Below are 15703 nucleotides of genomic sequence, written 5' to 3'. Positions count from 1 at the left end.
TGTAGGGTCGACCTTACAGTATAAAGCACTGTGAGGCGACTGTTGTTGGTGCTGCATAAATAAATTGAATTGAATTAAAAGTTCTTCGTTCCCACTGTCACCTAGTGGTAGGACGCTTCTTGAGGCACCTTCTGTGATTTTGTGCTGCATGAATCAAACTGAACAGGGATTAAAAGCATGAATTTAAAGTGTGTGACGCTTCATTAGGAACGGTCTCTACGTACTGACAGAGAGTTGGTCTCCACCAAGTCCACCAGCAGCTCCGTCCTTCCGTGTTTCTCCTGCAGGGCCTGAGCTTGCACTGCCGCCTGAGAAAAGCATGATGGGAAAAGAGTGTCAAAGCAGCCACACACTCAAACTGTCCCCCATCACACAGTCAGGTGGATCACACGTAAATCACCTGGGTTTAATGACATCATCAGCAGAGCACCAATGGGTGGGGGTGTAATCAGCTCTGATTGATTAGCCCTGCGTGCGTCTCAGGGCGTGCTCACCTCTCTGGTCTCCAGTTTCCTGACGGCGGTGTTGCTCGTCCTCTGCAGAGCGCGGAGTCGACTCTGCAGCTCTCTGCGCTGCCACTGTGGGATGGGGGTGTTATCCACAGCCTGGGAGACACAGCACAGGGTCAAAGTGCACACAGGCTCACACGGGAAGCTGGGACGCGCGCTGTTCCTGGGTCAGTCCACAGCCTCATACACAAACTGTTTGGGTGTCTATAGATAATATTTCCTCTGCTGATTATAACTCACCTGTTTAAACTCTATAACGTTTGGATTGTTAGGGGCGTGGCTTCTCTGACTGACAGGTCATCATACTTACATCTGAGAGGACGCCCGCCTCCTTGGAAAAGCACTGGGCAGTGTCCAGGCAGGAGGGGGCGGAGCGTCCAAGTCTGGCTGACAGCGAGTCGACGTCCTGAGATAAAACGTGCCCCGCCTCCCGAGCCTGAGAGCACAGAGTGTTAAAAGAGCTACGCCTCATTTTATTCCACCTAATCATTATGTCATGACTTCACTGACCCGTGCCGCTTCCTGTCCCGTCACGGCAACGATCCGACTGATTCCTTTCACCAGCTGCCTCTCAGAGACGATCACCAGGTCCTCGATGGCGCCGGTCTGCAGCAGGTGACTGAACACAGAGACGGCCGGCAGAGCACCAGGTGACGCGTTTACACCTGCTAGTTAAACTTAACCTCTCAAACAATGACAGGTCACATGACATCTGATTATTCTGACTAATGGCAGCTGTAATATAACTGTAAATAAAAGATGGAATGGCTGCTGTGACGTCATCCCCTGGTTTCTTATTTAAAGCATGTTCACCTCCTTTTAACCTGAGGGACGTGTGTGTGTGTGTGTGTGTCGGTGTGTCTGTGTGTGCGTGTGTGTGTCGGTGTCTGTCTGTGTGTGTGTGTGTGAGTCTGTGTGTGTGTGAGTCTGTGTGTGTGTGTGTCGGTGTCTGTCTGTGTGTCTGTGAGTCTGTGTGTCGGTGTGTGTGTGTGTGTGTCGGTGTCTGTCTGTGTGTGTGTGAGTCTGTCTGTGTGTGTGTGAGTCTGTGTGCCTGTGTGTGTGTGTGTGTGTCGGTGTCTGTCTGTGTGTGTGTGAGTCTGTCTGTGTGTGTGTGAGTCTGTGTGTGTGTGTGTGTGTGTGTGTGTGTCGGTGTCTGTCTGTGTGTGTGTGAGTCTGTGTGTGTGTGTGTGTGTGTGTGTCGGTGTGTCTGTGTGTGCCTGTGTGTGCCTGTGTCTGTCTGTGTGTGCGTCTGTGTGTGTGTGTGTGTCTGTCTGTGTGTGTGTGTGTGTCTGTCTGTGTGTGTGTGTGAGTGTGTCTGTCTGTCTGTGTGTGCCTGTGTGTGTGTGTGTGTGTGGGTGTGTGTGCCTGTGTGTGTCTGTCTGTGTGTGTGTGTGTGTCTGTGTGTGTGTGTGTGTGTGTCTGTGTCTGTCTGTCTGTCTGTGTGTGTGTGTCTGTGTGTGTGTGTGTGTCTGTCTGTGTGTGTGTGTCTGTGTGTCGGTGTGTCTGTGTGTGCCTGTGTGTGTGTGTGTGTGTCGGTGTCTGTCTGTGTGTGTGTGAGTCTGTGTGTGTGTGTGTGTGTGTCGGTGTGTCTGTGTCTGTCTGTGTGTGTGTGAGTCTGTGTGTGTGTGTGTGTGTGTCGGTGTGTCTGTGTGTGCCTGTGTGTGTGTGTGTCTGTCTGTGTGTGCGTCTGTGTGTGTGTCTGTCTGTGTGTGTATGTGTGTCTGTGTGTGCGTCTGTGTGTGTGTGCCTGTGGGTGTGTGTGTGTGAGTGTGTCTGTCTGTGTGTGTGTGAGTCTGTGTGTGTGTGTGTGTGAGTCTGTGTGTGTGTGTCTGTCTGTCTGTGTGTGCCTGTGTCTGTCTGTCTGTCTGTGTGTGTGTGTCTGTGTGTGTCTGTCTGTGTGTGTGTGTGTCTGTGTCTGTCTGTCTGTCTGTGTGTGTGTGTCTGTGTGTGTGTGTGTGTCTGTCTGTGTGTGTGTGTGTGTCTGTGTGTGTGTGTGTGGGTGTGTGTGCCTGTGTGTGTCTGTCTGTGTGTGTCTGTCTGTGTGTGTGTGTCTGTGTCTGTCTGTCTGTCTGTGTGTGTGTGTCTGTGTGTGTGTCTGTCTGTGTGTGTGTGTGTGTCTGTGTGTGTGTGTGTGTCTGTGTGTGCCTGTGGGTGTGTGTCTGTGTGTGTGTGTGTCTGTCTGTGTGTGTGTGTGTGTGTGTGTGTCTGTGTGTGTCTGTGTGTGTGTCTGTCTGTGTGTGTCTGTGTGTCTGTGTCTGTCTGTGTGTGTCTGTGGGTGTCTGTCTGTGTGTGTCTGTCTGTGTGTGCCTGTGGGTGTGTGTCTGTGTGTGTCTGTCTGTGTGTGTGTCTGTGTCTGTCTGTGTGTGTCTGTGTGTGTCTGTCTGTGTGTGTCTGTGGGTGTGTGTCTGTGTGTGTCTGTCTGTGTGTGTCTGTCTGTGTGTGTCTGTGGGTGTGTGTCTGTGTGTGTCTGTGTGTGTCTGTCTGTGTGTGTCTGTCTGTGTGTGCCTGTGGGTGTGTGTCTGTCTGTGTGTCTGTGTGTGTCTGTCTGTGTGTGTCTGTGTGTGTGTGCCTGTGTGTGTGTTCCTGTCTAGCTATGTTCATGAGGACCAACAGTCACACACAGCGGTCCTCACAAGTTTGAAGCCTTTTTGAGACTCAAAATGTGGTTTTAGTGTCAGGGTTATGTCAATGAAGGTCCTCACTAAGATAGACACACACACACACACACACACAAGCCCGTTCAGCTGTGTGTGTGTGTGTGTGTGTCCAGGTGAGCACAGACTCACGTTCCACAGCAGAGCTCCACAGACGTCTGTCTGTCTGACCGTTTGTCCAGCAGCTCGGTGACCGGCACCTCCACTGACACGACCCGAACAGGATCAGGATACACCTGCAGAAACAGGTGACGGTGGCAGGTGAGACAGCAGGTGAGACAGCAGGTGACCCAAAATGCGAAGTCTGAGCTCACCTCGTCCACCGTCCTGAGGCCGCTGATGCCGCGAGCTCTCTGGAGGGGAAGCTCCTGACTGTGAACGATCTGATTGGCTGAGATGATGTCATTAACACACCTTTCCACTTGCTGCAGCTGTGACACGCTCAGAGAGCCCTGAGGACAACACACAGACACATCAGAACCTGCGCGGCCTGCACCACGCCGCCATTGTCGGGCTCACGGATGGCGGCCTGACCTTTACGCTGAAATCGAAGCGAAGGCGATCGGCCGACACGTGCGAGCCTCGCTGCTGCACCGAAGCGCCCAGAACCTTCCTCAGGGCGAAGTTCAGGATGTGCGTGGCCGTGTGCTTAACCATGCAGGACAGCCTGTGCACCTGGAACCCCAACAGGAAACAGGAAGTCAGCAGAGGAAACAAGAAACACTCTTACAAGGTGAGAAGAAAGGCAGCAGCAAAGAAACTGAACACGGCTACACGACACAGCGCCGACGGTAAAGAGTGAGATCAGCACAGGTGGAGGTGACAGAGTCGCCACCAGACCCAAGGCAATTCTGGAGGAGGCGGTGCCTCGAGTCAGCGTCGCAGGGAATCAATCTGTTTCACTCGTCCAGGATTTGAGGTTGATGGAGGAATTCGAGGATTCTCACCACTTTTGTTCATCGTGGTCACAGAATTGTGGTCTGATTAAACTGAAGGTTAGATGTGATGAGCTGGCAGATGATCCCAGCCCGACTTTGGAGCTATCACCGTTTGTCCAAAGCATCGGGTCCACATGTGAATAAATGTGCGTGTTTAATGTGCTCAAATATGTTTCTCTTCCTCCTAAAGTAAAAGACGTAAAGAGAGATCGACCCAATAATACAGTTGACCACACTGCGCCACCAAGAGTCGCCGCAGTGATGTGACTGATATCAAACTGTGGACGCTGACACAGAGGTCACAGATGCTTTAAAGCCAACACGTGTACAAACAGGCGGCTCAACAAATTTAACGAAGCGAGCCCGAGATTCTCCGTTCAGATGACCGTAGCGTCTCCATCGCTGTTGAGTAGTCGAGGTTTTTTGCTGCCGAACTTTTCGTGCTGCTGGTTTTAGCATTGTTGTTTGTTGACCGAATTAACTGAGCTTCAGAGCGACAGCGGCCTGAGAGCAATCGAAGCTGCAATCGAGGACTTTGATGCCACAGCTCCGACTTCATGCTGCTCGTGTTCGGTCCGTGTGTGGGAGCGCTGGGCTGTGCACACACTGTTACTCTGGCCCTTCGAGGCCAACCGTTATGCTGACCCTCGGTGGGCCACCCTGCCTGAGGGGGACGGGGAACCTAGTTTTAGTGAACTGTCCCTTTAAATCTCAACTGAACCCAGCTGTTTACCTGATCCAGGTGCAGCTGGAGCTGGTCGCCGGTCTTCAGGTTGTCGGCCGCGGTGACCCGATGGACCACGTAGCCCCCCGCCCGGACCACCGCCTCCACAGGAAAGAGCACGTCCTGAGAGACAGGAAAGAGGTGGAGTCAAAGGGACACAAAAATGTTTCTCACGATGCACTGAGGGAGGCGCCTGCTGACCTGCAGCTCGTACAGGGTGAAGTAGCCCTGGTCATGTGACTGGCCCCCCTGCTCGGCGTAGAAGCAGGTACGGTCCAGTATGACGCTGCAGCGCTGACCCTCGGATACCGCCGACACCAAAGCCTGCCCGTCGTAGAGTGCGAGAACTGTCGCACGGCACGGTGGGAACACTGGGAGGAAGGATGTGGACATCATTAGCTGACCACCGAGGCTCAGGTGTGTTACCTGTGCAGGTGGAACATACCGTATCGACCCTCGGCCAGGCGGTAGTCATATTTGAGACTGTCGTCGGTGTGAGGAATGCCAAGACGCTGCAGCTCCGTCAGACTGAGGACGTCCAGCGTCACCTGGGCACGGTCACCTGCCTGCAGCTCTAAAGCCACCTGAGACACACAGACAGGTGTGTGGATCTCATTCCAGTAGGCAATGAAAACCTTTGTCTTTTCAGAATAAAAGCAGCCTTCTCTGTCCTTCACAGTAAAAGCCCTCACTGTTTCCAGATTAAGACGAGTGAATTAAGCCCCACCTTCTGGTTCTCGGCAATCAGGCGGTCCAGCTCCTGGCAGTCTACACGGACCCCCCTCTCCTCCAGGATCAGGTCCACCAGGTCCAGAGGGAAGCCCAGGTCCCGGTGGAGAGACCAAGCCACCGAGGCTGCCGGAAGAAAGGAAATAATTAGCCAGGTATGAACACCTGAGCCCAACAGGTGGGCTCGGCTCAGGCCATCGTCAACCTCAGACTGTTAATTAAAGGCTTCATTAACATCCTGATTAACTCAGGTGTGTTCACGTGGTCAGAGTCTAGACCTGGACTGACCGGGGAAGATTCCATGTTTGTAGTCCTTCCTGCTAAGCGTGCGCTCGATCAGCCTGCTGCCCTGCTGCAGAGACGACAGGAAGTGAGCCTCATTCTCGTTGATGATGTCCACAATCTGGAAGACAAACACCATCTGATGACAATTTCCTGCTATATCACGTGACCCAACTTTCATGATCTGACTCTGAAAGTCAGGAGCGATGAGGTCAGAGGTCATAATACAAACTCACCCGGTCTGTCTCCTGGTGCAGCTCTGGATAAACGTTACCCTGGCAACAGAAACCAGGTAATCAATAAAACAGCCTTCAATTTACTGTAAAATGCAAAATAATGTCAGTTCAGAGGCATTATGGGATGGCGTGTTACCAGCAGGTCGGCGACGGTGGGAACTAGGCTGGCGAGCGTTCCCTGGGGAGCACGAAGGACCTCGACACAGAACCGAACCGCCCGCCGTAAAATCCTCCTCAGCACCAACCTGACACCCACACACAGGTAAACATAAGATGCCTGCCTCTGGCGTCACGCTGACAGCTGATTGGCAGGTCACTCACTCGGCTCCTGACATGCCCGGGTAAACTCCGTCAGCGATGCACACCGATAATGTCCGGACGTGGTCAGCTACGACTCTGTAGGCCAGATCCACCTGACCAACATCCACCGCCCCCATCCTGCCCCTATACGGCTCCACCCCCGACCTCTGAGGACATGGCACACGTGTCACCATGACAACCTGTGCAGGATGCATTGTAACCTGTGTGTGCTCTTGTGTGTGCCGGCATACCTGGTGGATGGCGTGCAGCAGCGGTGTGAACAGATCCGTGTCATAGTTGGAGGTTTTGCCCTGCAGGACGCTCACCAGTCTCTCCAGACCCATCCCAGTATCCACGCTGACCTGGGGCAGCAGCCGCAGACTGTGGTCCACCTCCCTGAGACGGGATGGGACCAAGATTCAACACAAAGGAAGTGCTCTACACATGGACTAAGGTAACTACGCATGGACTAAGGTAACTACGCATGGACTAAGGTAACTACGCATGGACTAAAGTAACTACGCATGGACTAAGGTAACTACGCATGGACTAAGGTAACTACGCATGGATTAAGGTAACTACGCATGGACCAAAGTAACTACGCATGGACTAAGGTAACTACGCATGGACAAAAGTAACTACGCATGGACTAAGGTAACTACGCATGGACTAAAGTAACTACGCATGGACAAAAGTAACTACGCATGGACTAAGGTAACTACGCATGGACTAAGGTAACTACGCATGGACTAAGGTAACTACGCATGGACTAAAGTAACTACGCATGGACTAAGGTAACTACGCATGGACTAAGGTAACTACGCATGGACTAAGGTAACTACGCATGGACTAAAGTAACTACGCATGGACAAAAGTAACTACGCATGGACTAAGGTAACTACGCATGGACTAAAGTAACTACGCATGGACTAAGGTAACTACGCATGGACTAAAGTAACTAAACATGGACTAAAGTAACTACGCATGGACTAAAGTAACTACGCATGGACTAAGGTAACTACGCATGGACTAAAGTAACTACGCATGGACTAAAGTAACTACGCATGGACTAAGGTAACTACGCATGGACTAAAGTAACTACGCATGGACAAAAGTAACTACGCATGGACTAAGGTAACTACGCATGGACTAAAGTAACTACGCATGGACTAAGGTAACTACGCATGGACTAAAGTAACTACGCATGGACTAAGGTAACTACGCATGGACTAAAGTAACTACGCATGGACTAAGGTAACTACGCATGGACTAAAGTAACTACGCATGGACTAAGGTAACTACGCATGGACTAAAGTAACTACGCATGGACTAAGGTAACTACGCATGGACTAAGGTAACTACGCATGGACTAAAGTAACTACGCATGGACAAAAGTAACTACGCATGGACTAAGGTAACTACGCATGGACTAAGGTAACTACGCATGGACTAAAGTAACTACGCATGGACTAAGGTAACTACGCATGGACTAAGGTAACTACGCATGGACTAAAGTAACTACGCATGGACTAAGGTAACTACGCATGGACTAAAGTAACTACGCATGGACTAAGGTAACTACGCATGGACTAAAGTAACTAAACATGGACTAAAGTAACTACGCATGGACTAAAGTAACTACGCATGGACTAAGGTAACTACGCATGGACTAAAGTAACTACGCATGGACTAAAGTAACTACGCATGGACTAAGGTAACTACGCATGGACTAAAGTAACTAAACATGGACTAAAGTAACTAAGCATGGACTAAAGTAACTACGCATGGACTAAAGTAACTAAACATGGACTAAAGTAACCACGCATGGACTAAAGTAACTAAACATGGACTAAAGCAGACCTTCCCAAAGTGTGGGGCCCGCCCAGTGCTTTAAAGTTTGCCATACACACACAGTACGGTAATATTACGTTGAAGCACAGTACGTATCACTCCGCGAGGCTCCTCGGTAGCCGTAATGCTCCGATAATCTATCAAGCGGTGCAGCTCCGTAGCTTAGCAAAGTTGTACTAAAACATTTTTTGACAGATTGCTGAGCGCCGTGCAGCACATAAAATCGGTTCGCGGTCATCAAGCACAACCAGAATTCATACATAAGGCGCGCTGTCAACTTTTGAGAGAATGAAAGGATTTTAGGCCGTGCATGGCGTTAGCGTGGTTAGCTCATTAGCGGTGTTAGCTCGTTAACAACAGATTTGCCGTGTCCAGCTTGTCGCTGCCTGCAGGTGAAGCGATGGGGGAGGAGGGGGAGTTGTGTTCAGTGAAGGAGAGGCGAGGCCGAGTAACGTTGCGTAGAGACAAAAGTGGACGAAAGAGAGGCAAACCTATGGCTCCACAACTATAATTATAACGTAACATAGACTATATCGATATAAAGGATATTGTCATATTTTTATACGAGATATAAGATGTATCTATATTTTTTAAAAAACCTCGATATATCGCCCAGCCCCAACTACACATCACCTTGTTTTACTTACACATTATGCAGGTGCATGTTCCATTCAAACAAAATCGCGGCTATTCCTCTGCATCACATAGGTATCACTTTCTAGTTTTAACGTATTGTAACAATGGTTAAATGTTATTTTACAGTGACAGGTTGGTTATCTCTGCACGCTGTTGTTGTTTCTTTAAGATACATGTTTGGTTGTGCTGCAGGAAAAAGGGAGTTAATGTGTGCAGGAAGGGGAGGGGGTCTTCGTTGTTGTGTGACTGTACGGGGCTGAAGTGAGGTGTTATATGAGGGCACTCTCCCCTGAGTTAACGGCCCGTTTGCCTGTGTTACGGAATAAACGGACAAACTGAGATCAAAACGTCTGGTTCTTGAGAACGTTACAGTGTAACGATCCCATCTTTCCCAAAGTCTCTCTCCTTTCTCCCTCTGCAGCTGCAGTGAGAAGGTAATCAATTCCATATGATGGATTACGTTAATAATGTCTATGACCAGCTTCCGTGTGGGGGGGGCTTGTCTGCAACCAACATTTAGTAATTGCCTTTTTGCATGCAACCATAATTATTTTCAGTAAGTGTGAGTCTCTTTTATTTATATCCTCAGGAATTTTCCCAAGGTACATGGTACTAAAGGAGAAGTCCAGTGTTACTTCAAGCACATCCACCAGCATTTATCTCTTCCCAAAAGGTCTTCAGTTTAGGGCATGACCAGAAGACATGGAAGCAACCTGCAGCGACCTCCCCGCACTCCCTCGAAGCGCCTGAACCACTTATTTTGGATTTCTGCTTTGGTGTGATGAAGAATCTACTTAAATTCTTCCATCCAAAATCTCGCCATGTTAAAGAATTTATGCCTCAAGGTGCTTTATATAATCGATGACTGACATATGTTGTTGAGCTCTTTTTCATAGATATGAAACTTCTGTACACTTTGCCTATAGTACCTCTTATAATGTTCTCACCATAAGCATCCATAAATATTTGGGTCACCCCACTAGCATCTGCGTCAGGCATTCTAACTTCCTTCCGGAAGAAGCTCCGAACCTGTAGGTAACGATAAAAATCTTCCCTGCCGATCTCATAAATCTGACACATGTCCTCAAAATTGATCAGCTCCCCATGCTTCACTATCTTACAGATTGCAGTGATTCCATGCCTGGACCACTCCCTGAATTTATGGTCTAACAATGCTGGAAGGAAGCGTGGGAGATACACTGGCCATCCCAGCAACCCTATTTCCCTATTAACACAAAAAATTGTAATCACATCTGCCCATTTTTTCAGAGAAAAACTTACACAGAAATTTTGCATCTGATATGCCTGTGGCAAACTCTCAAGAGACCCCACAACAGACTGTATTGGGAAATCCATCAAAGAAAGCTCAATGTCCTTCCATTTTGCCTCAAACTTAGAGTTACACCAGCACACTAGAGGTCTGATCTGGGCTGCCAGATAGTAATCCTCAAAGCACGGTAGGGCCATGCCCCCCCGCTCACCAGGCAGCTGCATTGTTGCATATCTCACTCTCGGCCTTTTATTTCCCCATGTGAATCTTGAGCAATGCATATCCCACTCCCTAAATTGTTTTGCTGGAACCTCCACTGGAAGTGCTGCAAACAAATATAATGTCATGGTCCTGGGTCGGTGACCCAGCGCTTTAAATTTATTATTATCATTTTCTAGTTTATTATTATGATGATTATTATTGTTTGAGTTCTCTTCGGTCTGCCTCTGAGTCTGCGTCTGTATCTCTGTCTGTCTATGGTGTCACCCCGTCTGTTTGTGAATCTGTCTGTTCAGTTCAGCGTCTTGTCTGGTTCCCTGTGTCTGAGTTTCCTGTTTTATTGTGAAGGTCTGTGTCTTATGTGAGTGTGCTCAGTTTCCCCTGTCTCGTCAGCTGTGATTTCGCCCAGGTGTGTTCCCCTCCTGTCTCTCATCCCTTGATTACTGCCGTCTGTGTATTTAAGCCCTGTGTTTCTCTGTGTCAGTGTCGCGTCGTACCCTCAACTTGCTGTGTGTTCATGATTTCCAGTCCTCCTGCATCTCAGTTTAGAGTTTTGTTTGCTTTTGTGAGTTTTATTTTATGTTCAAGTTTTGTTCCAGCAATAAAGCTGCATTTTCAGTTGAAACCTCGTTTCCCAAGAGTCCTGCATTTTGGGTCCACCACTCCTGCCTGCCTGCCACACAGCCAACCATGACATATAACAGCTTTGGGAGGATATTTATCTTTATCGCTCTAACTCTGCTGCCCAGGTCGAGGTGGAGCAGACCCCACCTCTCCAGATCTTCATATATCTTCTTGTTCACCCGATTATAATTAACTTCATATAACAATGCAAGGTCTTTTGTCAGCAGGATCCCCAAATACTCCATTGGAGATTGATGCCATCTGAACCTATATCTAGCTACCAATTGTCTTGAGGGGTTAAAAAAAGAATGTCAAGATGTGAGTTTTTTGAATGTTTAGTCTATAACCAGACAGTCTGCCATACTCTTCCAGTATTTCCATAGCAGAGGGATTCCCTCTTCCGGGTTTCCTAGTGTTACCAGCACGCCATCCCCGTTGTAACCCCCTCCAATCGAGTCTCTTCCCTGATGAATTGAGCCAACGGCTCAATGAAAAGGTTAAAGAGCAGCGGGCTCAACGGGCAGCCCTGCCTGCAGCCACGTTGTAGTGTTATCCGATTTGAGAGGCTTCCATTAACTTTGATCCTCGCTGTTGGAGACATATAAATCATTCTTATACAGCGAATAAACCTGTCACATAGCCCAAATCTCTTCAACACATGAAACAGAAACTCCCACCCGACCGTATCGTATGCTTTTTCCGCATCAAGCCCAATGAGAACTGTTCCAGTTTTCCCTTTAAGTATCTGGTCAATAATATGAATGGCCCTTCTGATATTATCGTGTGTTTGTCTGTTACCAATGAAGCCTGTTTGATCCTCCTCTATCAGCGTGGGCATCAATGTACTCAACCTCTTAGCCAAAATCAGGGCAAATAGTTTATAGTCTATATTTAACACGATAATAGGTCTATAACCTCTGGGGTCAGTTTTATCCTTCCCTGCTTTTGGTATGACAGAGATATACGCCTCCCGCCACGATGGTGGGAGCGCCCCCCCACTCAGAGTGTAATTGAAAGAGGCCTTTAGTAGCGGGATTAAGGGTTCCCTCATCTGCCTATACCACTCTGGTGGGAATCCATCACATCCTGGGGCTTTAAAAGTCTTGAGTTTTGAGATCCCAATGTTAAGCTCTTCTGCTGATATTTCTCTGACGAGTTTTTCATTCTGCTGCTTACCTATAAATGGCAGATCTAAGCTGGACAAGAAATTCTGAATCTTATGCTCATCTGCTTGATCTGGTTGTGTGTATAGCTCAGCGTAATATTCTTCAAATGCTCTCTGAATTTCTTCGAGTTTATTAGTTATCTTATTTGTTTTTAGATTTCGAACTTTATGAACAGTGTCCTCCTGTTGTTGCCTCCTGAGTCTCCATGATAATAGCCTAGCAGCTTTGGGTCCTGCCTCATAACACTGTTGTCTATTATATTTTAATTTTTTTTCAATTTCTTCACTTAAAATTTTGTGGATCTCCTGTTTAACCGGCCTCATCTGCTCCAACACGCGGGGGCACCTTGTAACGGTGTGCAGTTGTTCCAATTTTTGCTCTCACCTTCTTTAGGACTGCACATTTTGCAATAATTTTACCCCTAAGGTATGCTTTAGCTGCTGGTCATGATGTCGGTTTGGATATGTGGTGAGAGGGAAACATGAAGGTGATACAAATCATGCATATATACCAACAACACAGTGTACATCACTGTCACAACAGCGTTTGTTTTAGTTCAAAGGCTTTATGGTTTTTCCTGTAATACCTGGTGGTGTAGTCGGTGATTTTTTGTCAGTTCAGCCTTTTATATTATGTTTAACCCGAGTGACCACCCGGTCAGCTGGTGGGTAACAGGCATCTCCAAAAACGTTACAGCACTTGTGCAAATATGTGATGTCTTGATGAGTCGAGCAGATATTTGAAGTTTACACAGAAACATTCTCGCATGAAAATATCTTAAGTTTATTTTGTGACCCAGAAAGAGTAATATTTCAAACTCCACTCTGTGTTCCTCCGCCACTGCCTCGTTTGAGCTTTGGACCAAATGCATTCTGGGATATTGCATTTCGTCATTTCGAGCTGATTGGAGACCAAAACAGCCAATCAGATTTTTTTGCATCCAAGTCTGTGATTGGCTGGTTTTGTGGCACAAAGATAACGGTGTAGAGAAAGAGTTGAGCGCGCACGGGCAGAAATGTTGAGAGCGCGAGCGACACATTGCGAGCGAGCGCAAATACAAAACCTGAGCAAGGGGCTGCTGTTGTGTGTGTGTGTGTGTGGATAATAGCAAACACTGAAATACAGTTTTGCACGCAGCAATGAATTTTGTTCACTCAAATTTAGCTTTTCTTCGCTCAAAATAAATTTCTCCTCAAAATGAAACACTTGCACCTGCAAACTTTTTTTACGTGCGCTCAGAATAGTGGCACAAAAATAACACCATATTTCTGGGGCTAGCTTTAAACCCAATCCTCATAGTTAATCCCGAATGATCAGATAAATCTCTGTCCTATTATACAATCCTTCACTCTGTGGAGGTCTTTACTAAAAGTAAAAAAATAATCAATCCTCGAGTACATATCACGTCTCGCTGAATAAAATGTAAATTTGCGTTCATTTTTGTGTAAATATCTCCATATATCTATAAGCCCCAACTCAGACAGCATTGTTTATACTTGTTTCTCTAATTTAGTTCCCCTCCGGTCTCGGCTAGTTGTATCCCATTTTGGATGGAGAAGTAAATTGAAATCTCCTGCACATATACATGTTCCAACACTTTCTGCGGCAATAAGACTGAATATCTCCTTAAAGAACCCTGTACTACTACCAGGGGGTGCATATATATTACACAGCGTGACGTCTTCCTGTTCCATTTTCCCTCTTCCCTCTTCATCTTTATGTTCTCCAGTAAACTCAAAAGCTTGTTTGGTATCAGAATGGCCACTCCTCTTTTTTTCCCAGTTCTATGTGAGGCATAATAAATATTTTTGATCCCCATTCTCTTCCACTCCTCATGTTCTTCGTTTGACATTTGATATTTTGATTTTTAAACTTTGAAACTATCTTATGACTAAGGTAGTCTCATGTGGACTAAAGTGGTCTCAGGCAGATTAAAAGGTCTAGGTGAGTCATGTACCTGTTGTACTGCATGAAGACCAGGTTCCAGATCTCCACCACCTCAGGGCTGTCAGCGTTGACGAGCGCCGCCGCCTCTCGCCCACCGACGTGGTCGTAGTGGATCTCGGTGCAGGGACCACAGGGCCCCGAGTCCCCCATCTCCCAAAAGTTGTCCTTGAGTCCGAATGGCAGCAGACGGTGGGTGGGGACCCTGAAGGGACAGCAAGGGTCAGCTGACCTGTAGCAGTGCGGCCCCAGCTGCAGACAGATGTGCACCTACCCGATCTCAAGCCAGATGTTCCGTGTATCCTCATCCGCTGGCAACCCTGCTGCTGCATCACCGCCAAAATAAGAGACATACAGCCTGTCAGCAGGTATCCCGTAATGCTCTGTGAGGAGGCTCCATGCCATCTGACACGCTTCCTCCTGAGTGCACACAGAGCAGGTGAGCCTCTTTTAAACAGGAAGTAAACTCCCACCTTAAAGAAAACAGGAAGTGGACCCACCTTGAAATAGTCTCCAAACGACCAGTTTCCCAGCATCTCAAAGAAGGTGTGGTGGTAGCCGTCCCGGCCCACGTCATCCAGGTCGTTGTGTTTGCCGCCGGCTCGGACGCATTTTTGGCTGTTGACCACGCGGCGGTACGACGCCATCTCGCTTCGAGGGTCCGCTGTGCCCAGGAAGATGGGCTTGAACTGTGAGCGCCACACAAAGATGGAGAGAAGGCTCTGATTGGTTAAATCACAAGGTTTTTTTTTTAAAAAAAAAAAGTGCTTCTCACTCGCGCGCACACACACAATAAAACCTCATACACACAGAAGCACAGAAGCAGACCCACTTCCTCCCCCGCCATCTGTGTTTACCTGCACAGGTGTGACAACTGTTGTTAATCTGGACTAAAATATTCAATAAAACGAAACATCAATAAAGTCTAATCGATCCGCAGTCAGCCTCTGGCAGGCTCTTATTTTGAAATCTCCCGGTACCCCCGGACCGGGTCGGGTCTGTACTGACCTGGTTCATGCCGGCGTTGACGAACAGCAGGCTCGGGTCTCCTCTGGGCCGGACCGGGGAGGACGGGACCGGCAGGTGTCCGTGTTTGTCCCGGAAAAACTCCACGAAGGCGCTCCGGACCCGGGCGGCGGGCAGCGGCGGCGGTGAGCCGCTGAAGGAGCGCTCTGAGGCGGCGGAGAGGAAGCCCGGCGTCCCGCTGAGCGGCCGGAGCCTCCGCAGGAGCAGCCTCATCATCCAGATCACAGCGAGCCGAGCCGAACCGGTACCGCAAGGACTGCAAGCTGCCAAGAGACGCATGCGCACAGCCAGCCGTTTCTTCTTCTCGTGAGGGTGTAAAACCGTCAGAGCTGCGCCGCCACCTGCTGGTGTCACGGTGGAACCGCAGCGTGACGTCATACACAGCTGAGCGCAGGTTCTCCTGCAGAACATCAGCTGATCACGGAACCAGAGAGAAAGGTGACGTCACGGGTCCCCGTCGGAGAGTAACTAAGAACTTGTACTGCAGATTGAGAGTACAGCTGTCTTTAAAGTCACGCAGCAGCGCGTTTCTGCTGTTTCATTGTTTACGCCTCTTGTCCTTGGCCTGGTGAGAAGCTGCTGTCCCCGCGTGAAT

At 48.6% G+C, this 15703-nt stretch overlaps 1 protein-coding gene across 2 annotated transcripts in view; it reads right to left on the bottom strand.

Moving 5' to 3' along the window:
• aars2 (alanyl-tRNA synthetase 2, mitochondrial (putative)) overlaps nt 1-15628 on the bottom strand; it is a 16994-nt gene extending 1366 nt beyond the window's left edge. Inside the window, exons 1-20 of one of the 2 annotated variants that reach the window (XM_084929777.1) lie at nt 15091-15628; nt 14583-14771; nt 14357-14502; nt 14096-14287; nt 6624-6768; nt 6394-6539; nt 6209-6317; nt 6073-6111; nt 5843-5957; nt 5553-5680; nt 5271-5409; nt 5027-5196; nt 4835-4948; nt 3698-3838; nt 3478-3615; nt 3296-3399; nt 1020-1128; nt 820-945; nt 495-605; nt 225-308 (exon numbers count right to left, since the gene is read on the bottom strand). In XM_084929777.1, coding sequence (XP_084785903.1) covers nt 225-308; nt 495-605; nt 820-945; nt 1020-1128; nt 3296-3399; nt 3478-3615; nt 3698-3838; nt 4835-4948; nt 5027-5196; nt 5271-5409; nt 5553-5680; nt 5843-5957; nt 6073-6111; nt 6209-6317; nt 6394-6539; nt 6624-6768; nt 14096-14287; nt 14357-14502; nt 14583-14771; nt 15091-15519 — 2874 coding nt within the window. In that variant the 5' untranslated portion in view covers nt 15520-15628. Of the gene's footprint in view, nt 1-222; nt 309-400; nt 606-819; nt 946-1019; nt 1129-3295; nt 3400-3477; nt 3616-3697; nt 3839-4834; nt 4949-5026; nt 5197-5270; nt 5410-5552; nt 5681-5842; nt 5958-6072; nt 6112-6208; nt 6318-6393; nt 6540-6623; nt 6769-14095; nt 14288-14356; nt 14503-14582; nt 14772-15090 lie in introns of those variants that run through there. The other variant, XR_014800353.1, reaches the window with a different exon arrangement.
• Between the last annotated feature and the right edge of the window lie 75 nt (nt 15629-15703).

The sequence above is a fragment of the Perissodus microlepis genome, chromosome 6 (assembly GCF_051167445.1).
Source record: "Perissodus microlepis isolate ML-2025 ecotype Zambia chromosome 6, ASM5116744v1, whole genome shotgun sequence".
NCBI classification, from domain to species: Eukaryota; Metazoa; Chordata; class Actinopteri; order Cichliformes; family Cichlidae; genus Perissodus; species Perissodus microlepis.
The sequence above is the reverse complement of the archived record's forward strand: the minus strand, read 5'-3'. Positions and strand labels throughout refer to the sequence as shown.